At 23.2% G+C, this 26,441-nt stretch overlaps 7 protein-coding genes across 7 annotated transcripts; 5 read left to right on the forward strand and 2 right to left on the reverse strand. All coding sequences in view use genetic code 6, as the record gives it.

Moving 5' to 3' along the window:
- Positions 1-1,442: 1,442 nt before the first annotated feature.
- On the forward strand, positions 1,443-2,257 carry TTHERM_00057200 (hypothetical protein; the record flags this gene model as incomplete). Its single annotated transcript, XM_001007552.2, has 3 exons — positions 1,443-1,833; positions 2,008-2,097; positions 2,223-2,257. The coding sequence occupies 3 exons, from the start codon at positions 1,443-1,445 to the stop codon at positions 2,255-2,257; spliced, it is 516 nt and encodes a 171-aa protein (XP_001007552.2).
- Positions 2,258-3,583: 1,326 nt separating this feature from the next.
- On the forward strand, positions 3,584-5,113 carry TTHERM_00056189 (transmembrane protein, putative; the record flags this gene model as incomplete). The annotated part of the gene is made up of 1 exon (XM_001470672.2): positions 3,584-5,113. One exon carries the CDS (start codon positions 3,584-3,586, stop codon positions 5,111-5,113), a length of 1,530 nt encoding a protein of 509 aa, XP_001470722.2.
- A 1,084-nt stretch (positions 5,114-6,197) lies between these two features.
- Positions 6,198-6,593, reverse strand: TTHERM_00056190 (transmembrane protein, putative; the record flags this gene model as incomplete). The annotated part of the gene is made up of 1 exon (XM_001007550.1): positions 6,198-6,593. One exon carries the CDS (start codon positions 6,591-6,593, stop codon positions 6,198-6,200), a length of 396 nt encoding a protein of 131 aa, XP_001007550.1.
- A 1,105-nt stretch (positions 6,594-7,698) lies between these two features.
- Positions 7,699-11,900, forward strand: TTHERM_00056170 (transmembrane protein, putative; the record flags this gene model as incomplete). The annotated part of the gene is made up of 9 exons (XM_001007548.2): positions 7,699-7,750; positions 7,973-8,008; positions 8,068-8,227; positions 8,289-8,519; positions 8,578-8,882; positions 8,936-9,073; positions 9,313-10,680; positions 10,732-11,053; positions 11,246-11,900. The coding sequence occupies 9 exons, from the start codon at positions 7,699-7,701 to the stop codon at positions 11,898-11,900; spliced, it is 3,267 nt and encodes a 1,088-aa protein (XP_001007548.2).
- A 1,054-nt stretch (positions 11,901-12,954) lies between these two features.
- Positions 12,955-16,976, forward strand: TTHERM_00056160 (transmembrane protein, putative; the record flags this gene model as incomplete). Its single annotated transcript, XM_001007547.2, has 6 exons — positions 12,955-13,057; positions 13,123-13,294; positions 13,373-13,612; positions 13,702-14,000; positions 14,202-14,342; positions 14,578-16,976. 6 exons carry the CDS (start codon positions 12,955-12,957, stop codon positions 16,974-16,976), a joined length of 3,354 nt encoding a protein of 1,117 aa, XP_001007547.2.
- A 968-nt stretch (positions 16,977-17,944) lies between these two features.
- On the forward strand, positions 17,945-20,702 carry TTHERM_00056150 (hypothetical protein; the record flags this gene model as incomplete). The annotated part of the gene is made up of 6 exons (XM_001007546.2): positions 17,945-18,114; positions 18,197-18,436; positions 18,527-18,825; positions 19,056-19,190; positions 19,482-20,425; positions 20,541-20,702. The coding sequence occupies exons 1-6, from the start codon at positions 18,095-18,097 to the stop codon at positions 20,700-20,702; spliced, it is 1,800 nt and encodes a 599-aa protein (XP_001007546.2). The 5' UTR covers positions 17,945-18,094.
- Positions 20,703-22,681: 1,979 nt separating this feature from the next.
- Positions 22,682-26,208, reverse strand: TTHERM_00056140 (glutamylglutaminyl-tRNA synthetase protein; the record flags this gene model as incomplete). The annotated part of the gene is made up of 5 exons (XM_001007545.3): positions 25,204-26,208; positions 24,249-24,566; positions 23,759-24,019; positions 23,334-23,694; positions 22,682-23,223 (listed from the first exon to the last, which is right to left on the reverse strand). The coding sequence occupies exons 1-5, from the start codon at positions 26,047-26,049 to the stop codon at positions 22,682-22,684; spliced, it is 2,328 nt and encodes a 775-aa protein (XP_001007545.2). The 5' UTR covers positions 26,050-26,208.
- Between the last annotated feature and the right edge of the window lie 233 nt (positions 26,209-26,441).

The following is a 26,441-nucleotide window of genomic DNA, read 5'->3' on the forward strand; positions in this document are numbered from 1 at the left end:
TTCAATTAGCCTAACTTTATTTTAATTATAAATCATGTTACAATATTTTATAAAAAAATTAAAAAATCTCCAGCTTTCTTCAATTATATTGTTCACTATGCTTTTTTGAGTTATGTTAGAGATAATTATTTCTAAATAAAAATATAAGTGTTTATTTCATTAAAATATTGCACTTCCAGAAATAAATACTAACATTATTAGATTTAAAAATGGATGAAATTTCAACTGATTTTAATGTGTTTATAGCAAGGTTTCAGGCAGTCTTGCTTTATAATTAACATGTTACAAAACATTTTTAAATGAAAAACTAATTATTTTTCTGTTATTGTTCGATATCTTGAGTAGGATTATTTTTAATGGCCTAAATATAAATTTCACTTTCTTTTGTAAAACCTAATTAAAAATATTTAGATAAAACTTTAAGAAATTTAAATAAGTTATTAAAATTTTGCTTATGAAAATAAATAAATTAGAGTAAGGTCTAAATAATTTAATTTCAGTATCAAAAATATTTATACAACTATAAATATAAATTCTTTTGTCATAAATAGGTTATAAAATTGTTATTAATAAACTAATATTTGATTTAAATGTTTGAGATAATTGTGCCTTAACTAATATACTATTTTTATTCATTTCATTAATGTTACATCCTTAAATCAAAATAAAAATAAATTATATATATAATTCTTTGAAATAATTATTGTCTCATAGTCAATTTCGATTAGTGGCTAGCCTTGTAACAATAATATGAAAAATACTTTCATTATAAAGTTTTTTATGTTTGATAAAAAAATTTTTTTTTTTGATTCTATTTATATGTTCTTACATCTTTTTTTTCTCGCATTAGACTTTGATCAGTAATTCATTATTTTGAAGCAGTAATCTGTAAATTTTCTATAATTTACATAGAGCTTACTTTCTTTGAGATCAAGAGTATTATATACATTTAAATTTTAAGTTGTTTGTTTCCTAATTTTTATTTTATTTATAATTTCAAAATTTATTTTCATTAAAAAAGTAGTGTTTTAAAATTAAAATAATTTTGAATTTAAATAATAATATAAACCTAAATACAATTTTTATATAGATTCTTTAATTAAATATCCAAGAATATAGAAAAAACAAAAAAAATAATTGTAAATCAGAAAATATTAATCTTGTAATTATGATATAGAAAATTAATTAATAGAAATTATAAGAAATAAAAAATCTTTGTTTTCTTATTATTATTTTCTTTTTTCTACTATTAAATATTTAGTTTGTTTAAAAAATATTTACATCATTTTTTAAGTAGAGAATTTTAAAAAATAGATTTAAATTTAAATATTATTCAACTTTTGTTGTTTATTATTGAAAATAAGTATTTTTTTTAAATTGCTGGAAAAGATAATAAACATATGAATATTTAAAAGCTGAATATACACAAACGACAGATTTTGATGCCATCTGTTACTGATTTCTTTCAAGGTTGTGATAAAGAAAACATTGCTCCAAACAGAAACTAATAACCATCATTATGCTATTTGGAATGTGAAAATGAAAAAATATGTTATGATGGATAAACTAAATTTGAAAGAAATGATTTCAACAACTCAGATAGTATTTTAATAGCAAATGAATTAGTGTATTAAGAGTTAAAAGGATTTAATTTCATTCAAAATATAAACGAAATCTATAATAAAATGAAAATATGCCCAAAATAGTTAGACTTATGTATAGACATTCAGTTTTCTCAAAATCACATATTGATTAACTTTGCAAATTAAATTAGTAAAATAGCAAAATATACTAAAAATTTAAAGTGGAACATAAACAGTTTAATTCAACTGGGTAAATATGTGTATATTGTATCAGATATATTAGGATTGTTTAAGAATGTTAAAAAGCTTGAATTAGTCTTTAACTCCATAAATTCCTTTTCTAAGTAGGGAGTTATTTTACTTTTTGATTAATTAAAAAAGTTAGACAATCTAAAGCATCTTAAACTTAATGTAAAAAAATAAGAAACAAAAAATGAAAATTCATTGATAGTACTCACTATAAGTAAGGATTTTGAAGAATAATTAATTTCACAAAGCATTGAATATATTTAGAGTAATATATTTGAATCCTATTCTCCAAAAAATTTTCCAAATTTGTCTATTTACTTCTGCTAGAATAGTAGTGAATAGATAAATTATGAATAATTAACTAAAAACATAATTTGTATAAAAGAAAAGCTGGTAGAAATAGTCTTAATACAATAGATAATTGAAAGCATAAACAACTCTAAAAAACCAAATCAAATAAAGCCTATAGTTGATTTTTCAAAATTGCTTGTTTAATTGCCATATTTAACCAAAATCAATTTAAAAGATTTCATTATAAGTAATCAAAAACTAAAAAGTCTATTTAATTTAATAAGTTAATTTGTTAATTTCAGAAGATCGAGGGTTTAATAACTAATCGTATTTAATTCATAAATTGCTTTGTTTATGAAATTAAATCCGAGGTTAATTACATTAGATTTGTGGTATAATTGAAATTAAAAAACAAATAACTATATAAGGATAATTTATTTTTTTTAAAGTGTAAATATAATAGAATCTCATAACTTACGTATGTTTTTCATATTTTCACAAATGAAGTTATTTGTTAAGCACATCTTCATTTATTAAATTTTTAGAATTAAAAAACAAATTATTTATTTATAAAAAAATATTATTTTCTATTTTCAGGTTTACATTTAGATCTTTAATTTGTTTGAGAAAAGAACAATTTTTTATTTTATTTCAAAATGATTAGATTCTTTTTTTCTTTCATTTACCGCATAAAAATTTTTAAAATTTATTTAAGATACAACCATAACTTAAAGGAGACACATACTACATATAGTTTATAGAAAGATTAATTTACATACCTTTATTTTTTTTACTTAAGCCTGTCATTATGAAATGATCTAATTTTCATAAAACTATTTAAAATATAAATATTTAAAGTAATACTAACAATTCTATAATATAGCCATAATGATTTAAAAAATATTTAAATAAAAATTAAATATTGAATCATTATTTGAATATAATTGTTTATTTGGTCTGAAATATATAAAAATAATTTATAAATGTATTACTTTAAAAATAATATCAACAACTTTAAAAAGTATTTTTTTATAAAAGAAATATTAAATAATAATTATTTTATTGTTCTTCCTAAATAAATTAAAAATATTCCTTATTATTTATCTATTATTTGTACGAAAAGAATATTCATGATCACTCAGAATATATCTCCAAAGATTTAAATAAAATTTACAAAAGTTATAGAAGGAAAACTAAATCAAATCCTGATTTAAATCTAAATCTGTCTGCCTGTCAATCTATCTAAATTTTATTTTACAAATACTTTTATTTTATTTGTATTTTATATTTTGTATTCAATTTACGTTTTCAATTTTCACCCACTTTTTAGATTATTTAAATCTATCTATTTTAGTATAAAACCAATATTTAGATCTAAAAAATAATTAATAAATATTAATTGATAAGCAATAATATTAAATTAAAAATAAAGAAAAGTAGAGGTTCCCAATTTTTCAAAAATGTTTGATTCTTTAAAAAATAAGATTAGTGGAGGAAAAGATAAGGAAAAAGAGAGGAAGGGTTCAGAGGAGCAAGGAAGCTAGAAAGAACGCTTAGATAGTAACGAGACTGCTGAGCCAAAAAAAACTTCTATGTTTGATGGTCTTTCTAAAGAATATCAGAAAGCTATAGATTCAGTAAAGGAAAATAAATTTGTTAGATAAGCTACTGAAGCTGCTGAAAAAGCTGACAATTTTGTTTCTTCAGCTATCAGAGAAAAGAAGAATAAGCTCGAGTTATGGATAAAAAAGTAAATGGAAAAGAAAATGATTGAGTTTCTCTTAAAATTCAAGCCTAAAGTTGCTAACTCAATCAAAGATCCAGACATGCCAGAATTCGTAAAGTAAGGAATTGATGTTGCTGTTGATGAAACATATCCTATTATTCTAGATGAAGTCAAGTACCAGTTCCGTATGAAGATGTTTAAGCCTAAGAAAACCATAAAAGAGCCTTAAGTAAGCTGTATTTGTGTTCCTTGCTACAAAATAAAAGCTTGGTATAATTACACAACTAACCCTGTAGACATGTCTATATGGAAAAGAATGAGAACCTTTTCTTACTGGCTTTTAACATTAATTTCACTTATTCCATTTTATGGCATCTAGCAAGCATTGTACTTTTTTGCATTCCTATGCATGGATACTGGTGATGAATTCATGCTTGTTTCTTACATTTTAGATTATAAAAAGGCTTAATTTATAGGACAAGGAGTAATTGCAGCATTGACTTTGTACTTGAGCTAATTTTAGTGTATGAGACTCTGGGATGACAAATCTGAAAAGGACCCTATATATGATTGTATCTATGGAGCTCCATCTTCCCCTATGTTAGATTTTTATTTAGATCTAGTTGACTTCGCTTCTTAGATTATACTTATTTGGCTAGCTTTCTTACTTCTACCTTGTTCTGAATCTAAAGGAAAAGCTGATTTTGATCACTTAGATTAGTAATAAAAGGCAAAAGAATTATAATAGGCATTGGACTAATAAGAAAATAATGAATAAAAAAGTGAAGAATAAGCTCATCAAGAAGATATTGAAAATTCCATTCATTAGCTAGAACAAGAAGAAAAGGAAAAAATGCTTGAAAAGGAAGCCTAGTAAAATTAGAAATCATGTTGCGACTGCTCAAAAGGTGGTAAACTTTACATTTTTATGATTTATGACTTCCTTGCCTTTGGAGTTGCTTGTCTTGCATTTTACTACTCATATTCTACAAAAGTACCACCATAATTCCATCAAACGTCTGTTTAGTTTGCTGTTGCAAAGTTAGTTTATGGATACTTAAGTCTTCCATTCTTGATTTTTAAAATCGGATAACTTCAAACCATCTTAACTAAAGCTAGACCCACTGCTTATGATGTTTATGGAAACACAGTGCCTACCTCCAAAATAGAAATAGATTATGAAAATAGAAACGATGATGATATAATAGATTTAGATATGGGTGTAGATTTGGAAAAAATTGATAAAGAAGATAAAAAAAAGTGAAAAAAAAAAATAAATTAACTTAACTTTTATTGCTAAATTTTGTATGTTAATTTTTTATATTAATTAAAGATAAGATTCTTATTTTCAAAAAAAGAATTGTTTTTAACTTACAATTACTGAAATATCCTTTCAATTAATTATGTTTTTATTGTGTTTTATAAAAATTTATTAACAAAATAACAAAATAGGAAAATATTTAAATAGTTTCAAATGATTGTTTTGATAGACAAATGATTCAGGTTTATTTGTCACATTAGTTAAGTTTAAAAAAAAAATAAAATATATTGCAGTTTTAAATTTTATAATTTAGAAGAGTTTAGTTAGATTAGTCTACTATATAAAGAATTAATTAAAATTAAAATTTTTATTTTGTAGTAATTTTTTCAAAAATTTTTTGTTTAAGTTAAATTAAGTTATTTAAAATACAAATTTGTAGTTTATTTATTATTTAATTTGTTTTTATCCTATTTAATAATTGTAATCTCTAATTAATTAGAAAATAAATTATCTTTTCTTTTTTTTTTAAATTTAGAGAGATATATTATTTTTAAAATAAAATATTTAATATACCTTAATTCTCCCAGCTGTGTCGAATGAATGAGGTAATGTGGAGAGATAAATATTTTAGTTAAGGGGACATATTTATGCATAAAAATACCTGATATAAAATATTATATCTTTGTGTTCTTTACAATATATATTTTAATATTAATATAATTTTTATTTTATTTTATTATTATGGTTGTTTTGTGTCTTAGCAGTAAAATTTGACCTAATTCTAAGATTCATTTATAAAAAAATTTGTAACATTAGAAATATAAATTATTGATTATATATTTCTGGGCAACTATTAATCTTTGACTTATTAGAAACTCTACAAAATACAAATTAAATTGTGAGTATCCTTTAATTTTATTAATTTATTTGATTATTTATTAATCTTATCAAAAGATATTTTTAATTTTAATCATGAAAATGACAGAGACCAAATATAATAGAAAAAAAAAAATTAATTATAAAATTAACAAACATATAAATATAGCATTAAAGTAATTTTACAAATGATTTTTTAAGTTATTATTATTCAGTAAATTAAGATAAGTATAATAACACTTAATGAATAAAGGTTTATGATTAAACTAGATGAAGGTGTTGCTAATATTATACAATTGTTTATTTAAGTAATGTAGCCTGCGAGAGCCTAATTTGTAGAAACACAAGCACTTATGCAAGTTTAATATTAATTGATATCTGTTGGATTAGAGGAGCAAGCACTACTACATGAACTATATTTATAGTAATCTTAATTACATTATTTATCTATATTAGTGCATGGATCTACTAAATGATTTACACATGCTACAGCGTTCTCTAATGGAGTATTGCTTGAGTTTTAATTTTATGAAGTATTAGATGTTTCTTATGCTCTTAAAAAGCCGAAGATACAAGTTAGTAATACAAAAAATTTTAAGAATTCCATTTAGTAAGTTTTCTTAATTTATGATTGATTAATTGATTATTTATCTCTTTTCTTATTGTTTTTTTAGATATTTCAAAATATTTGTAATTAATAATTATCAGATAATATTCATTAATATAAGGTGAGACATTTTTACTTAATTGCAAATTATAAAAATACTACTAAAAATGTAATTTTTTATAAAAAAGATTATTGTAGCTTGAAGATTAAGGAATAATCATCCATATCCCGAAATATTTCTATTGTTAAGAGTTAGCAAACCATAAAATTAATATGTTATAAATATTTTCTGGTGAAAAAGCCATTCAAAAATTATAATTAGAATAATAAAGGAGATGACTAAATAAATTCTTTTTTATTTATAAAAATAAGATTATAAATGCTTTTAAATAGAAATGAGTCAACTAAAATTTATAATAAAATTATTTCAAAATAAAAATTAGTACAAAAATAAAATAAAAGAAATAGATTATTAATTATTGAATTTATTTAGTTTTAATTATCAATTTCAACAAATATAAATTATCTAGATATTTAATTTAAATTAAACACACTCAAATTAAATAAAGAAAATATAAACAATTATTATTAAAATTAATTAATTAAATTTAATTTTATATTTTCAAAAATAATTTTTATATTATTCCATAAAAAGATTAAAAGCTAAGAGTAAAGAGTATTAAAAAAAGAGCTTTTAATTAAAAAAAATGTATTTAAAATATTTGTCTCAAAAACTCCTAATTTAAGCTAATTTATAACACAAAATCTACTTTAAATAAAATTTAATAAAATTATTAACATTATTAATAAAAATATTTTAAATGCATATTTTTAAAAAAATTGGAAGTTTAAAGTAGAAATTTACAAATTAAAAGCTTAAGTTTACATAATAAAAGTAAAATTTACTTATTAAGAAAATAAATTATGAATGTATTTTTCATTCAGAATTCAACTATAAGTAAAAATAATAAATTTAAAAAAATTTATTTAATGTAAATAAAAAATATATCATCTTTATTTAATCTACAATTTTATCTAGTTCTATCTTGCAATAATTAAGAAGTACTCTTACTACTAGATAGTCAATAATTATGGTAAAAAATACATGTAAAATTAACACTTTAGAATTATATCTGATCATCTCTTACACCCTCTAAGTATTAAATTTTTTATGTAAAAAAATTAATTTAGCTAAAAAGAAAATAAAAATATTCATTTAATTATAATATTAAAGGTAAAATTCTTAATTTTATTAATATTAACAAAAAATTAGCAAACGCTGTTAATTAATTTAAAACAAAGTAGAAGCAAAATGAATAGGCTTATTAATTTACTATTATTGATAACTATTTATTCTTAAAATATATTTTTGTCATAAGGATAGCAACTGACTGGAGATGTTTAGATTTAGAGAAGTAAATAATAATAATGAATTGTTTATGATTTTTATTCATATTAATTTACTATAAATAAGGAGTGTATAAAAATATTGGATCGAGCTTTTCTGCTGACTGGAAAAAATATAAAATAGATTCAACTCAGTGCATTTTTAAGTACAATTTTAAATAGTATATCGAAGCTGAGTACATTAATAACTTCTTTTAAATTTAGATATACTATTAATATAAAATATAGTAAGTTAAATCATTATTAATACTTTGAAAAAAATGAATTTATTTTGATTGTATTAAATAGAGGAGGTGACTTTTAAAAACTTGTTGTCAAAGCATAAAGAAAAGAAATTGATGATTATAAAGTTGAATATGACAGCAGATTTTTCAGTTGGAAATACATTCAAGTTTCATTTGATATTTTTGTTAATACTAAAATATTAGAGTTAGAATTAAAATTACCATTGAATATTGATTCTAATTGCAATTCTGAAGAATTGTAAAATGTAGATTTTACCTACGGAAATATTAAAAGGTAATTAATTAATTTTTTCCTATCAAGAAAAATTAAATATTTTTTATTACTGTAAAAGTATGACTATTACTAAAATAACTAATATTTTGTGTCCTACAAAATCCTCACCTGAAAGCATTTACTCGTGCTATAACTGTTTAGAGGAATACAACAGAGTTATGGTGAATAATTATTGTGAATGTGAAGATGGCTACTATTAATATAAAAATTAATTGACTTGCTCAAGATGTAATGGAAGTTGCAAAAAATGCAATTACAACAAAAATAAATGTTCTGAATGCTTTGAAAATGCTTATTTAGATTTAAATAATTAATGTAAATGTTATGATGGATTCTTTTCTAATTTCGATTAGAAATGTGAAAGTAAATTTTTTTTTAAGTTCTATTTTTAAATTTGATAAATCCATTAATGATAGAATGTAGTTCTAATTGTAAGAAGTGCTAAGGCCGTTCAGATTTTTGTACTCAATGCATTGATGATATTAATATGAAACCCCCTTCGTGCAAGTGCCCAAACGGAATGTATTTTGACCTTGCTGATTAGAAATGCAAATGTAAAAATTTATAGATCAATATCTTATTTTTCTCAATTAAATATTGTGAGCTGGTATGTATGTATGTGTGACTCTTGTGTTTTTGATGTTTTTGACGAAATTAAATTTTGTCAGAAAATTCAGATATTCGACAGAAAAATAAAATTTTCGATTTTGATTTAAAAAAATTAATTAGTGCTAGAAAATATCTTAACTAATTAAGCAAGTGTAAATTAACTAAAAATTTTTTAACTAATTAGTTTGTAGCTATAAATGTTCGACTTGCACTGATAGACCTGATTAATGTACTACCTGCACAAAAGGGTACTAGTTGGCGCCATTATGTATAAAAGAATGCGATTAATTTTAAGAGCTAGACTTTTAAAAAAATGAGTGTGTACCACTTTCTTGTGATAATAAATGCGGTTCTTGTATTGGAAAAAGAAACAATTGTTCTACATGCCGAGGAGATCGCTAGCGTCCTCCTTATTGTTTATGTGAATAGCACAAATATGATGACTTGAAAAGTGAAAATTGTTTAACCTGTCCTATTGGAGAATTCATAGATGTCAATTCAGGAAATTTTAAATGTTAAAAGTGCCACTTTTCCTGTAAAAGATGCAAAGGAAGCCTAATAACGGATTGCACTGAATGTTATCCAGATTAGTTTTATTTAAGCGCTTCGTCTACTTGCGAATGCATTGAATAAGAAATGGATATAATAAATGATACAAAATCAAAAACTCCAAAATGCTAAACTATGATGAAAATGAGCTTGAAAGTTTACATTAATGAAAATTTTCAGTAAGTTTTTAGAATAGAGTTTTCTTCGCCTTTAATAAAGAGCATAAAAAAACTAGACTTAGTTGAAGCTTTATAAATAAAACTGGAGAATGTTAGCTAAAATGAATACTAAATATAGTTTTTTGATATAATAGATAGAAACTACATAGAATTTATCATATTTGCTAATAAGATTATTCCCAAATAAAAAATATTTGTATAGCTGCTCACTCAATATGTTTTATATGGAGAGGGCTAAAATATACTGAGTAGATGGTACTTGAACAACCCTATAGAAATCTAGATGTTCCAAGACCTTCAAGATTTATCTAACAAACAATAAAATTTACTCAGGCTTAAAAAGGCTTCAGAATCCGTTTAGAACAATCCGTTTGTGAAATTTGTAACCTAGTACTACTTTTTTTTATTTATATTAAGCACACTTCAACCTACGATACTTTTTATTTTAGTTTCTACTTAACTACCAATTACTTTAGAGCTATTCTTAAAGATAATAGGATAATTTGTCTTTAATAAAAATAAATTTTTTGCATGGTATGAACTATCTTAGGAAAATGCGAAATAAGAGTATTATATTTTCTTTTTTGATGTTACTGAGTATATTAAAAATGATAAGCCACAAAGCTATGAAATAGAGTAGTTAGGATTTATGAAAAACTTTATATTTAACAACTAGATACCTTTACTTATTGTTACTCTTTTTTGCATTATTTATTGGATAATTTCCTTTATTGACGTGTTTAAGCTTTGTAAGATCTGTTTTAAATAAAAATAAGAAGATTAAGTTGATAATGGGAGTTAACATCTTAGTTAAACATCGTAAAGTAATAGTAATTGCAAATTTACTTACTAATAGTATAAATAATATATAACAGATTCTAAAGGTTTAATGAAAGAGCAATAATAAAAAGGATAAAATATTTAGGATAAAAAATAAGAATAAGTTTATATGAATCAAAATTAGAATTAATCAATAAATGGATATGAGCAAATGAATAGCTAATAAGTTTTATAAGAATAAAGAGAATCTAATGAAACAAAAACATCAATTGATTCTCAAGATCAGTCCAAAATAACTGATGAATAGGAAAAATAAAATGATTAAAGCAAGATTAAAAAGATCAAATAGATTTTATAAAATTTAATAGTCTCTAATATGGAATCTAATTTTGCTATTTACTTTATTTCTATGGGAATGTAATTTACTAACTTCAAATAACAAAATATTGTAAATAGAATTTCAATGTACTTGTGTTTTTTTTTCTTGATATAGTTTATATACTTTCATATAAAGTGCTTCAGATTAATGAAGTAGGGAAAAAGGGAATAGATACCTGTGTTTACATTATCAACAAAAGAAGACAAATAATACTACTTTCATTTTTATAGTTTTTTGGGAAAAATAATAACTATCATCTGCGTATAGCTTAATAGCTTTAATTAAATAGCCTTTGTTTCAATGATATTAATTGTTTAAATACTCCTGCTTATATACATTATATTTGTTAGACCATTTAAGAGTAGAATTTTCCTTTGCTTAAAAGTAATTGCAACCTCCAGCTATTTGCTTAGTTGGTTTTGCCTTTTGCTTTATTTGATCAAAAGGTAACAATTAAATTCTTAATCTGAACAGTTTTACGAGTCAAAAGACGTTGAATATATGGATAATTTAGGTCTTTCGATTATAATACTACTAATAGTATTTAACGCAATTTACCTCATTTTGTTTTTAATAAAAATTGCCTATTAGACTGTTGAATTATGTAAGCTTCTTTGGTCTAAGAAAGAAATTAATTTGATAGTAGTGTATAAAAATTCTAATTCAGATGACACATATTTATAGTTTAATATGAAAAATAATATAAAGTAACAATTTATTGAACTCTAAACTTAGACCAACAACAGCGAGGATAAATATAAAAAAATGGAATACGAAGAGTCCAATAATAAAACAAAAATGTAATTTAAATCTTAATGCATTTAACTTACAGGAATTAGCATTACAAACTAAAACGATCTCAAATATTTAAACAAAAAGATATGAAGTAAAAGGATCTTATTGCTATCTTGGCTGCTTAGTTTTAATTTAAATATTTAAAATTTCTATCTTAATACATTATTAAAGTTTACAAGAATAAACATTAAAAATTAAAAAATTTCAAGTATTTAAAAAGTTATTTAGTCAAAGGATAGTGTTCTTGCTAGCTAACTGCTTAACTTCTTTGCTTAGTTTTGAGATTGTTAAAATTATGATTATTTTTAACAGCACATACTAAAAATAAAATAAAATAAGAAATCAATTAGTAAATTGGTTATGATTTTTGCCTTATGAAAAATTAATTTCCAAATAAATCAAATAAAAATCTAAATGACCTAAAAATATTTTTTAATTTCAAAAAGATATTATTTATAGTTAAATAAAATAAAGTTAAAGTTAAAAAATAACAAAATAATCTAAATAAAATGACTTTTAAATAAAGTTAATAATTTTTAATCAAAATTTTGTGCTATTAAAATTTAGTTTTAATAACAAGTTAGTTGTGAGTATTAAGAAATAAAATATAAATAAAAAATTGATTATAATTGTAATAATAGATATTTATTGTATTCAAGTGATAATTAAATATTCAATTCTGTTTAATTTTGACGAAATTTACATTTTAAAAAAGAATTTTTAACAAAGTAAATTGCTCAATTAAGAAACATCATTAATTTAATTAAAAAATAATAATTCTTTTGTTGATTTGATTTAATGTAATTGAATGAGCTTTTATTTAAATAATAAATATGTATCATATTTCTGTAATTTAGGCATGAATATATTTATTACTTTTAAATTATATATAAAATAAAAATAGCTTAATATTCAGAAAATGATAATTTAATTTAAGAGAATATTAAATACTATTTCATAAGTAAAATATATTTAGAATAATCCAATCGCCACATATTCTGCCATAACAAAAGAAAATATAAGAATTAATGTAAAATTTTGTTTTGAAAAAAAAGTAAATTAATTTTGAGAAACAGTAAAAACCTTTAATTAAAATTAAAAATTAATACAAAATTTTGCTGATAGCAAATATATAAGCTTAAAAATGATATTTTTAATATCTTATTTTAGGCATATTATAAGTCTATTTATTATATTGCTCAATATAAAACTAGGGAGCTCTTCTTATCCGTTTAATATACAAATTAGTAATTTAGAAAATCTAAATGCGATTTTAATATTTATTCTTAACTCTTATATATTATTTATTTAGGTGCTCATTAAAACAATGTTTTCAGTATTTACAAGGCATCATAAGGAAACTGGTTTAATTAATTAGTAAGCAACCCAGGAGTATGTTTATTTAGCAATACTGGATAAATATAGTTCTCATCATAAGACATACATAAGTTTTATAGGTTTACCTTTATTGTTTATTATAGAGCGTAAAAATACATATTTAGTTAGTTAGTTTTATCTATTATTATCTATTAATAAGATTTTATATTAAACATTACAAATAGATAAACCTGCAACGAATAAATAATCTTTACAAGGAATAGTAATAATTTAGATTTCAGTCATGTCTTTATAAATAACTGCTATGTTAACTATCATGTTAGTTTGAATATCACGACTGATCTCTATATCTCAAGTTAAAATAATAATTTTGAATTGCAAATTATAAAAACAATTACTGATTCTTGTTCATTAACTGGATCGCAATAGACTCCTTCTTTATCAGATTAATCTTATGTTATAAAGTAAATAAAGATTTTTTTTCAAGATATGCATATTCCACTTATCTAATTAGTAAGCTAAAAATAATTAAAAAATTTTATTAACAATAAAGGATCTATTTTCAAAATTTAATAAATAACTTTTGTCCTGAAGCTACTAATCAATCAAATTTGAAAAACTGTTATTCATGTTTAAACAGCTAAAATCGATATCTTGTTAATAATGATTGTCAATGTAACTAAGGTTATTTTTAGTCTAAATAGAATTTAATTTGCTTGGCCTGTAAACCATCTTGTCTTACATGCAATAATTAATCACAATGCACTGCGTGTTTTGAAAATGCAACCCTAAAATAAAATTAATGTATTTGCAATGAAGGATACTTTATGAATGATTCCTATCAATGCCAAAGTAATTGAAATTTTTTTTATCCAAATATTCAGCTCAAGTTGTCTTAAAATAATTAAAAAATTTATTAAAAAAAGAAAGATCTAATTTCTGATCTTAATATATATATTATTCAAAATTATCATTAATTTTTGAAAGGCTGTTTAAAGATTAATTAGATTAAAAATTCTCAATTAAGATAAATTATTTTTTTTATTAATTTAGAGTGCAATCTCCCATGTAAAACTTGTGTTTTTTCTTAGAATTACTGCACTTCATGCATTGATCTATTACAAATTTTACCTAATTGCTAATGTCCTCCAAAAATGTATTTTGATCCAACGCCATCTGCACTCTCTTGCAAAGGTAAATTAAATTTATTAAAATAAATAAATAAAAAGAAAGTAAGTATGAAAAATCCACCCAAATTTTAGTCGCAATTATTAATTTTACATTACATTTATTTATTAAGTTAAACAGGGGTCAAGAAATTATTAAACAGACACCATAAATTAATTTCGCCTTGTTAAACAAAAATTTTTTCTTTTTAAATCAGGCAAATTTTATTTTAAATACATTAATTAATTAAATTTATGATTAGTTTGTGATACTCAGTGTTAGACTTGCTAGTATAATCCAGCGAAAGCTTCTAAAAATTAATGTACTTCTTGCCTTCCTGGATTTATAAACCCTCCCTTTTGTTAATAGGAATGTTCTGATGTTTAAGTATATGATTACACCTAAAATTAATGTATACCTTTATAATGTGATAATAAATGCTTAACATGTTCAAAGCATTCATCTAATTGCTAGCAGTGCAAAGGTGATAGAAAAAATCCACCATATTGTTAATGCGATAGGTTTTTATTTGAAGATGGTGTTAGCACTAATTGTATTAAATGCCCTGAAGGATAGTTTTTAGACATAAATGACAATAGTAATAAAGGCTGCTAGCCTTGCCATTACTCATGTAAGCGCTGTACTGGTCCAAATAAATTTGATTGTACAGATTGCTATAGTGATGAATTTGTTAGGACATATGATGGTAGATGTGCATGCGTAGACAATACAAAAACTTAAATCATGGATGAATTAAATAAAAATAAACCTATTTGCATGAATAGATTAGATATGAATCTTACCATTTACATAAATAAATCATTTAAATAAATATTTAGAATTGAATTTTCTGATTAACTAATTTAGAGCGTCTCTCTAGATTAAGCTGTAAATAATCTAGTTATTTACTTGTAATACTCTTCACCATAAGAATATTAAATGATTCCTACTTTTTATAACAATAAATATATTGAATTCTGCATCTCTACTAAAAAAGTTATACCTAGATAATTTTTATACGTTTACGCAGCTGAGTAGCACATTTTTTAGGGTGTTAACAAAAGTATCTTAGACCTAAAATATCTCTAAAAACCACTATCTGTCTATTTGGTTTAAGAAGAGGTTAACTCTTAAAATAACTTATAAAATCTTTAGTAGCTTAAAGCAGCTTCTTAGTCAGTCTAAAATAATTTCTTTGTTTAATTTGTTACAAAGTATTATTTTTTTTTATTTATTTTGAGTACTCTTCAACCCACTATCCTATTCTTGATTGTGCCTATTGAATTTCCTTTGAATATTTAGCTTTATTTGAAAATAGTTGGGTAGTTTGTTTTCAGCCATAACTAATTTTTTTCCTCATATGAAGAATAAGGTAATGACTATACCAAATAAAATTAATATTACATCTTTAGTTTTGATCTAACAGATGAATTAAAAAATTCAATACCTGAAAATGAATAATTCTATTAAATAGGATTTTTAAATAATTTTTTCTACAACACACAAGTCCCAAGCCTGCTATTCATAATCTTTCTGTCTGTTTACTGGATTCTTAGATTAATTCACAAGTTTTTGGATACCAAAGATTAGAATGATTTAAAAATGAGTATCCTACTGTATAGAGAATTGAATTTTTAGAATTTTGGTTAGACTTAGTATTTTGAACTAATCGAATAATATAATAAAATGATAAATCCTAATTAAAATAATCAAAACTAACCTTTTATTTTAAATTAATAATCATAAACAAATATAACATAAAAAATTTATAACATCACTGTGCTCTTAAACAATTAACTGCTCTCTAATTTTGAATCTAATTTTGTACTTTATCTGATATCAATCTATCTTTAATTTTACAATTTCTAAGACTCTGTTTATATAAATAGAGTATCTATTTATATCATGTTTGCCTTTATTTTTTAAGCAATCTACATCTAAGTAAGAGCCTATCATTATATGAAGCAAAACTAATTTGACAAAGTACCTATGTTTGCAGATAGATTAAAGAATAAGAATTCAAAATATTATTTCCATTTTTACAGCCTGATTTTAAAATTAATTATATCTATATGTGCCATATTCAGCTCTAAAACCTTTAATTTGAATATCTCAATAATTATATTAACATAAATAATGCTTTTAGCCTACATTTTTTATTATAGACCTTTTAAAAGCATAATATATATGATCATTAAAGTTTTAGGTACACTTTCTTTTTTAGCCTCTTGGGTTTGTGTGCTAACTATTGGAATAATAAAGTCTCGATTCGATCAAAATAATCTAATGACTGACAGTGATTAGCAAACTTTAAATAAAATTGGTATTGCTATGATGGTTACATTGTCATTATTTAATGGATTGTATTTATTATCTTTTTTTTTAGATATCTTCATTACAATTAAATAATTAATATTTAAATGTTTTGGTTCAAAAAATAAAAAGTTTGACACAATTCACATTGTTGATAATTAAAATATTTGCATAGAGTTACATAATACAAGAAACTTAAATTTAACTGATATATAATTCTTACCATATTTATCAAAATATGAACTAAAATAAACTGATGATGCTTAAAACGAAAACTCTCCAAATGAATTAAAAAACCCTTTAGTTTTTTAATAAAAATTCAGTACAATTAAATTAAATAAATAGTGAAAAATCAAATCTCAAAAAATTAAAATATAACTTATATTACATTATATTATATTATTTTTATTAATAATAAAATGTTTATTTATTTTTGGCTAACTCATAATAGTTAAATTCGTCTGTCTGTCTTATTAAATAAGATAAATTTACTTGTTTAGTTATATATATTTCTCAATATTATTTTAGCAAAAAACTAGATATTTCAATTTTTTAGTTTAAGATTCTACTATTTATTTTCCCTATTCCTCAACAAATTTTAGTTTTAGTGTGTTAATAATTTTTTATATATAATATGTGTGCCTATCTGAAATAATTTAGAAGGAAAAAAAATTTTGATTTTAGAATAATTATAGTGAAAATATTTAAAAATAAATGCTTGAAATTTATATTGGTAAAAAAATAAAAATCACAGTTTATCTTATAAATTTTTTAATAGTAATTGAATAAATATTTACAAAAATCTCTAAAGTTATTTATAGTTATCATTTAAAAATAACATCTAACTAAAATCTAAAAAAGTCTTAAAACTAACCAATAAACCATCCAAATGTTGACTTAATACAAGTGGATTGTAAATTGAAGATATCAGCTTTTACTGATATCATTTAAATGAAAACTAAGGATTGTAAAAATAAATAATAATAGTTGATTGACTAAGTTAAATTACAGAGAAATTTTTTTGATGTTTAAAAATTTGAAGGATAAATAATAATATTCTTCTTTTTTAATTAAGAATTAAGTAAATAAATAAGAGAGAAAAACTGCATTTTGAATATTGAGAATCCTATAATATTTCAAAAAATGAGGATAGGCATTTTTTTACTTTTAAAAAACTGGATTCTCTTCTTATTTATATCTACAGAATTCTTAAAAGTAGTCAAATCATAAAATAGCTATATAACTCTAAGTAAGATATGTTTTGTTTATTTATGACATGAATTAAAAAGATAAATATTAATTTCAAAGGTACAACTACAGTTTAAGTTTTCAGCATAAGTTCTAGCTTATAAAACGGGAATATTTGGCTATAACATAATATTTAAAACCCATCACATTGCTTGTTATACTACACAGGAACTATTTAGTTTTCGCGGCTAACCATATTTAGCTATTATAAGATAACCATGAGTGTCACTTACAAACAGTAAAATAAATCTATATACATTGTTTTAAAACAATGTTTTTTTCTAAATCAAAATATTAATTAATTTTAATGTAATATCTAGATAAACATGCAATGAATAACTTTAAATAGAATTTAATGGAAATAATGTACTAAACAAAGATTTATCTATTAGTCCTTGCTATAATTATTATTAAAAAACATTAACTTTTGATTGGAATTAATATGTTGGATCAATAAACAATATATTAATCATATAAATTACTTCTTCTCCTACGGCTACTTGCTCATTTTTAAATCCTGGAATAAATCCTTAAATTCAAAGTGAAAATTAAGTTTAAAAGTAAAATTATATAAGTCTTTTCTTAATTTTATTTCTGATTAAGATTACACTCAAATCAATTAAATTTGTTTTAAAAAAAATTATAAAAAGAGTTTACTACTAACAGTTAACAAATAACCTTTGTCCAAGCTTTGCAGACATACATAACATAGAACTTTGCAGCTCCTGCTAAAACTAACAAAACAGAGTTATTGATAATGGTAGATGTGTATGCAAAAAAGGATATTACGAGTAAAGTTCCTCGCCAATTTGTATAGCTTGCTTGCCAACATGCAAATCATGCTAAGACACTATTGGTTGCTTAGATTGTTTTGAAAATGCATCTCTATTGTACAATTAATGTGTCTGCAATGCTGGATATTTCATGAATGACTCATTTCGCTGTTAAAGTAATTCATATAATTATTTTTACTGATAATAAATAAGTTTTTGGTCTAAAAAAATAATTTCGAATAGAAATTCATCAAAAAAGTTTGAAATTAATTATATGTGTACAATTCTAAAGTATCTAAAGTAATCTAAAATTCTGGGTAGAAATCAAATAATTTTAATTACAAAATTTAATTTAATTTTAGCTCATCAAATTAAAATTAACCAATAATTTATATTTTAAAATTAGAATGCAATGTCATGTGTAAAACGTGCTACTTTACAGAAAATTATTGTACTTTATGTATTGACAAAAATTAAATTCTTCCTAATTGTTCTTGTCCAAATGGAATGTTTTTCGATCCAGTTTCATCCTCATGCAAAAGTAATATTTAATTTAATTTTGTGATTTTGAAGACTAATTTTTTTTTGATAATTTATTTACCTATTTACCTTAAATCCTCATTAATTCTCACTGAAATTAATTTTAACCCACCATATTTCATAAAAATTAATGAAATTTTATAGTTTATATTTATTAATCTAATGATAAATGAAGATAGATAGTATTTATGGTATATTAAAATATTAATTTATTTTAGGGTAAAAAAATTATTTTGTTAACTTATTTATTACAAAAACAAAAAAATTAAGATAAAATATTTACTTAAAAAAGACTGCAATAGTAATTGCTATACATGCTCATATAATAAATAAGCCTCGGGATAAAATTAATGTACTTCTTGTGCTGCAGGTTTTATTAATTCGCCTATTTGTTAAATATAATGCACAGCTTATGAAATCTTTGATTATGAGCGTATGGAATGTGTACCATTAGTTTGTGACAATAAATGCGTTTCTTGTGATGGTAATTCATTTAACTGTTTAAAATGCAAAGGAAATAGAATAAATCCACCCACTTGTTAGTGTTAATAAAATTATTATGATGATGGATAAAGTACTGACTGTGTAAAATGCCCTGATGGGTAATATTTTGGTATGCTAAATGATAACTAAAAGGGATGCCTACCTTGCCATTTTTCTTGTAAACACTGTAGTGGTCCTAATATAAATTAATGCACAAAGTGCTATAATGATTCATTTCTTTAGAATTCAGATGGTTATTGTTAGTGTGTTGGAGCAAATATGACTTTATTTAAAGATGAATTAGATAACAATCTACCAAAATGTGTGACTTCTCTAAATATAAATTTGAGCATATATATAAATAGCGAATTTTAACAAATATATAGAATTAGTTTTTCAGATACTATCCTATAAAAGATTAGTAGTGATTTGATTATGTAAAATTTATCAATTTATTTAGAAGGTACTCCAAAAAGTGAATATACCTTTTAGTAGACCTTTTATGATTAAAATATGCTTGAATTTGTTATGATAAGTTAAAAAGTAATACCAAGATAAAAATTATTTGTAATCGCATTAAAGTAAAATTACTTTTAAGGGGTTAGCAATACAATTTTAGATATTAAATATGTAGAAAATCCTATTTTTGTTAAAATGGTATAAGATAATGTAGATTATTCAAGTAGTTAACGAAATCTAGCTGAACTCAAAGCTGCATCTGAGTCTGTATAAAACAACCCATTTGTTTAGTTTGTAACAACATATTATTTTTTTCTATATATTTTGAGTACATTGCAACCTACTATACTTTTTCTACTGGCTCAAATCTAGCTGCCATTAAATATTTAGTTATACTTAAAAATTATAGGATAATTTGTCTTCAGTAAAAATAAATTCTTCAGCTGGTATTAAATTTACAAGTCTACTTAGTCAGATTAAAACGAATACAAAATCCTAAATTTAGATTTTTCTAAGTAATTAAAAAATGATGTACCAACTAATGAATATTTCTAATAAATTGGGTTTCTGAATAATTACTTTTATAACACCCAGATTCCATCACTTCTATTCACTATCTTTACAATATTACATTTTATATGCATAGTCACCTACAAATTTAAGTTTGATCAAAAACATAAAGTTGAACAATATAAGCTAAAATAACTTTAATATATTGTATAATTAAACTACTTAAGTAATAATAAATAATGTCTTATAGAACAGCTAAAATAAAATCCTCAAGAAGATAAAGATAATATTTAGCTTTTACTCCCATAAAATAACCCTTAAACTGAATAATCTTAAAGTAAATTTTAAGAAAGGTTAGATAGTATAATCATATTGTTGAGAAAATTGATGATTGCTAATTTAGAATCTAACTTTGTTGTTTATTTTGTTTCAGTTTATCTCTAATTTTAAAATTTGTAAGGTGACTACTTTGCAAATAGATATTCGATTTACATAATGTGCATATTCTTGATACAAACGATATTTTGCTTTAAGTATAGTTTATAGTAGATGATATAAAATCAATATGAAAAAATACCAATATTTACAACGAGGCTGGAATTGAATTAAAATAAATATTATTTTCATTTTTACAGTTTGCTAGGAAAATTCTTCACTTGCTTATGCTTAATTTTAACACCCTTTAACTTTATTGTTACAGTATCTATTATTGTATCTATCTAGGCCTTCCTTCTAACATATATCTTATACAATAGGCCCTTCAAGAGTAAGGTTTATTTTATAATAAAAATAATAGGAACCACATCCTTTTTACTTTCCTGGATTTGCTTATTACTCATAGGAATAATTCGCTCTTAATTTAATTCTGTTAATATCATGTCCAAAGATGACTAAGATAAACTAAATATGTTTGGATTAATGATGATCATATTTTTATCAATTTTTAATAGCGTTTATATAATTTCCTTTTTTTATGATATTGCCATGATTTGTATAGAATTCATTCAATAGCAGTTAAATAAAGGCAAGCTAATTGTTTCAATATCAACTGAGTCTAATTAAAAATATGACTTGGAAGATGATAATAGAAATCGCGTTATTTTAACAAATTCTAATATCCCAGTTAAGTATTAAAAACAAAAGGAGTAACAAAATCTCTCATTTGTTGAAAAATTTGCTAGTAACAAAGTACAAAATTTAGATTAAAAATAATATTCTTTATAAATGAGCTACATATCAAAAATTTATAGCAAAAATAATTCAAATGATAAAACATGAAAGTATCTATGGATATTCAATTACTAAATTAAATTACTACTATATTAAATTTGAGTTTTAAAAAATAAATAAGGACTAAATATTAAATTATTGATTAGATTAAAACTAAAAATTTATTTAAAATAACTACTTTAAAAATTAATTAATTATTCTCAGTATATAAAATAAAAAAGTAATTAAACAAATTTCAAATAGTTAATAAATACTGTAAAACCTTGATTTTAAACTTCAAATTTTTAAACCAAGAAATAAACACTTTTTGATGATTTAAAATGAAATTAATTTTCATAAGAAAATTAATCTAGCTCATTAAAATGAAGAGTTTATAGTAGTTAATAAGTTAACATTATTTAAATTTATAAAATAGTATTATATATATATATATATATATATACACAATTTTTTACATAATTAGTAAAAGCTAATCTTGCTTGATATAATTCTAAATTAGTTTTTTTTGAAAAAATTAAATCTATTTATGCACAAATTTTATTATTTGCTTTATGAATATTAAAATAGAATTGAAAAGTTTAGATATTATTTTGAAGATAATTTCTAAAAAATAAGTGAATAAATTTTAAAAAAAAACATGAACAATACAAACCATTTAGTTAGTTAGTTATTCTATAAATTTTAAAGCATTTATTTAGTTTTAATTATAATTTTATTAGATAGAATATGTATTTAAATAGATTATCTAATTATATGTATTTATATAAGATTAAGTTGAGCTTTACTCACTAACTTGTTCTTTTTATTAAATCAAGCCTATGCAACTCTCTATAAAGCCTTTTATTTGCCAGTGTCGGAAAGACCTACAATCTTATTCCAGACGAAAGTTTTCTTTGTGATATCAGAATCGAAATCGATAGCGAAATAACCTTATCTTTCGAATTAGAATCTAGATAAGTGTTAGAGTTCAGGGATAATATTCTTGTTAATCTTGGCACCGCTCTTGAAAACAAGAGAGTTGGGGTTAAGTAATTCGAGGAATTCTTTATCAGAAGAAGTAGGATCTTCAGTGAATAAACTATTATAAATTCTAACTTCACAATCAAAAGCTTCTTTAGCAGAAACCCAATTCAAATAAGTCTTGGGTTTAGGAGGATCGTCCTTAATGAATTCAGCAACAACTTCAGTAACAACTCCGTCCTTAGCCTTAACATCAATACACTTAACAACACCTGCGTACTTAAGACCAACAACTTTTCCTGGAGCTAAACCAAAGAAGTCCTTGTGATCCTTTAATTAAGTATCTTCTCTTTCAACATAAACAGAGTTGGTGAAAGAGATTTTGTGAGATCCTATTAAAATAATTAAATTTTTTGTTTAATATTTATTTTTGTAAAAATGAAATAAAATTTAAAGCTTAAAATAAATCGTTTCTCATTCAATATATAATAATCTAATTTACCTCTTTCGACTTAAGTTGGGAAATCAGGAGCTTCGAGAACCTATTCATAAGTATCAGGAAGGTTAGTAATGGTAACCTTGACAGGATCGATGACAGCCATGGTACGCTTGGTAGTGTTGTCCAAATCTTTACGAATGCAATGTTCTAATAACTAGAATCCAATAACATTTTCATTACCGTTACGAGTGACAGAAACTAAATCACAGAAAGCATTAATACCTTCAGGAGTGTAACCTCTTCTTCTCATACCTTAAATTGTTAACAATCTAGGATCATCCCAACCCTTAACGTGATTACCGAAGACCAAAGCTTATAACTTTCTCTTTGACAAAACAGTGTTGGAGACATTCAAACGAGAGAACTTTATTTTATTTGCATGAAAATATTGTAAAAAATAAAGTAAAAATATATTCTAAAATGTTTACTTCCCAGACGTAGGGACGATACATATCGAGCTTTTCAAGGTACCAGTAATAGAGTTCTCTTCTAATTTCGAATTCTAAGGTACAGAGAGAGTAAGTAATACCTTCTAATGAATCGCAAATAGGGTGAGTGTAATCATAGAGAGGATAGATACACCATTTGCTACCAGCGTGAGGGTGAGAAACATATCTAATTCTATAAATGGCAGGATCTCTTAAAGTAGTGTTGGGTGACTTGTAGTCAATCTTAGCTCTTAAAACAGCCTATTTCGAATATAAAATGCTTAAGAATGCTAAAATAAATAAACCAAATAAAATTTTATAGCTAATTTGAAAGCTTTTATATTTTTTTGATTGAGCTAATAAAAATTTATATATTATGCTAAACTCAAAACTATTTTATTTTATTCTTTTAACTTAATTGCAAATATTATTTCAAATTTATGATTTATCTAAAAGCTATATTTGTGAAATAAAATTTATTAATATTTACGGCTCCTTCATCCCAAAGACCAAGTCTCATTTCTTCGAAAATACGGAGATTTTCTTCAACAGGTCTGTCTCTGTAAGGTGAGGGAATACCTTATTCTCTGAACTTTCTTGATTCTTCCTTGTTCTAATGACAAACGAAAGCGAATCCCTTTTTAATGAGCTTGATAGCACATTAGTAGAGAATTTCGAAGTTATCAGAAGAGTAAGTGGTCTTGAAAGGAGTTCTTCCTAACCATTTAACATTATCTTTAATAGAGTTAATATATTCCATGTTTTCTTTTTCAGGATTGGTATCATCGAATCTCAAATAGCATTAACCCTATTTATTAATATTAAAAATAAGTAAGATTTTAAAATGTTTATTCAAAATTCTTTAACGAATGTTTAAAATTTCTGAATAAAATTTGTTTAATTGCTAAAATTTTAAGGGAAATTTGATATAAATGACTGCTCATAACTCATAAAATAATTGTTGAAGAGTGGCTTTAAAAAAATGAGAATTTTAAACTTTTTTTTGAAATCTAATTCAATCTTTTTGTATCTATCTTCTAATTAACACACTAACTAAGTATTATTTATAATCTTTATGTTTATCTAATTTTTCTGGTCTCTTATATCTGAAGAAAATATATGCTAATAAATCAATTAATATTATTAATATTTGGCAGAATTTTTTTAGCTTGTTTCTGAAATTTAAATTTTAATTGATTTAACTATTTTTGTATTTATCTATTTATCTTAGAAGACGATATAAGGATATTTTATTTGGCTTCTTCTCTTATTTTATCAAGCAATAAAACTTTTCAGAAAAGAGAATAAAATCTATGACTGAGAAAATAGCTAGCTAACTAACAAATTTTTTAATTCTTAAGCCTTTGATAATGAAAATACGTTTCAAATAGAATAATTTCCCTTAAACGTTTTTAAAAAGAGTAAAATTTATGATTGATATTTACATTGTATTCACTGGCAATACCAAAATTGAAATTAATTGACTTAGCATGACCAATGTGGAGATAACCATTAGGCTCAGGAGGGAAACGGGTAAGAATAACATCACCAAACTATTCGTTTCTTTACTTGATAAGTTCTGGAGTGTTTCTAGATGAAGCAAGATCTCTGGCATTGAAAATATCACCTAATTTCTTCTTTGGTTCTTCAACTTCCTATTCAGTAGCAGCAGTTTCAACCTTCTTGTGCTTGTTAGATTCTTCTTTGGCTTTTTTTTTTAGCAAATCAGCCTTCATCTACTTATCTTATTCAGTTTCAGGTCCTATGATAGCTTCAAGTTAAACTTTAAATTCAGTAGAAAGGAGCTTGCCTTCAGCGAAAGGAACTATTTCACGAAGAGCCTTAAGGTAGTCAGAAATACTGAGTGTATATCTAATTTTTTCTAAAACTTCCTTCTTAGATGTAAGATACTCCTTAATCTTTTAAGAGATTTAGGCATCAGTCATATTGACGCCAATACCGCAGTTCTTTTCAAGAACTTCAGTAGCAATGCTACCTTCTTTCTTGATAGCAGTATCAATATAAGAAATAGTGTAATCGAGATGATTTTAATTAGCAATCTTATCTTCGACAACATACTTTGTGAGTGTCTATCTGAATTCTTCAATAGAAGGAGTAATCTTAGTAGCAATACCATACAAAAGATTACCTCTCTTCTTGTCAGCGGAGTTAATTCCTGATAAATTTAAAACCTTTTCAATAGATTCGCAAATCTTCTTGTTCTTCAAGATATCAGCGATTTACTTTTCATCAATACTGAAGGCTTTGAGTCTTTCTGCTAAACTTTCCATTCCTATTATTTATTGACTAATATTTACTAATCCCTTTCTTTTTTTTTCTTTTTTCTTCTCTTGTTTTTAATAATCTTATTTTGAAAAAAATATCTAAATTATTACTTGCTCTCTGCTGTATTAATACTAATTAATTATTTATCTATTTAAATAAATAAATTAAATTATTCACATCATAAACACGAATCTTTTCTAATAGTAACTAGATTCATTACCATTAAGCATTATAATAATTAATAATATTTGTTATCTCATCATTTTTGGGGTAAAAAAACCTCAAAAATGTCTCATAATATTAATTTTCCTATTAAATAAGTATCGTCTATTTACAAACAATAAAATTAGGATATTACACTACTAGTCTCAAAAATCAAAAATTCTTTTTAAACATT

Source organism: Tetrahymena thermophila, assembly GCF_000189635.1.
Source record: "Tetrahymena thermophila SB210 genomic scaffold scf_8254811, whole genome shotgun sequence".
Lineage (NCBI taxonomy): Eukaryota > Ciliophora > Oligohymenophorea > Hymenostomatida > Tetrahymenidae > Tetrahymena > Tetrahymena thermophila.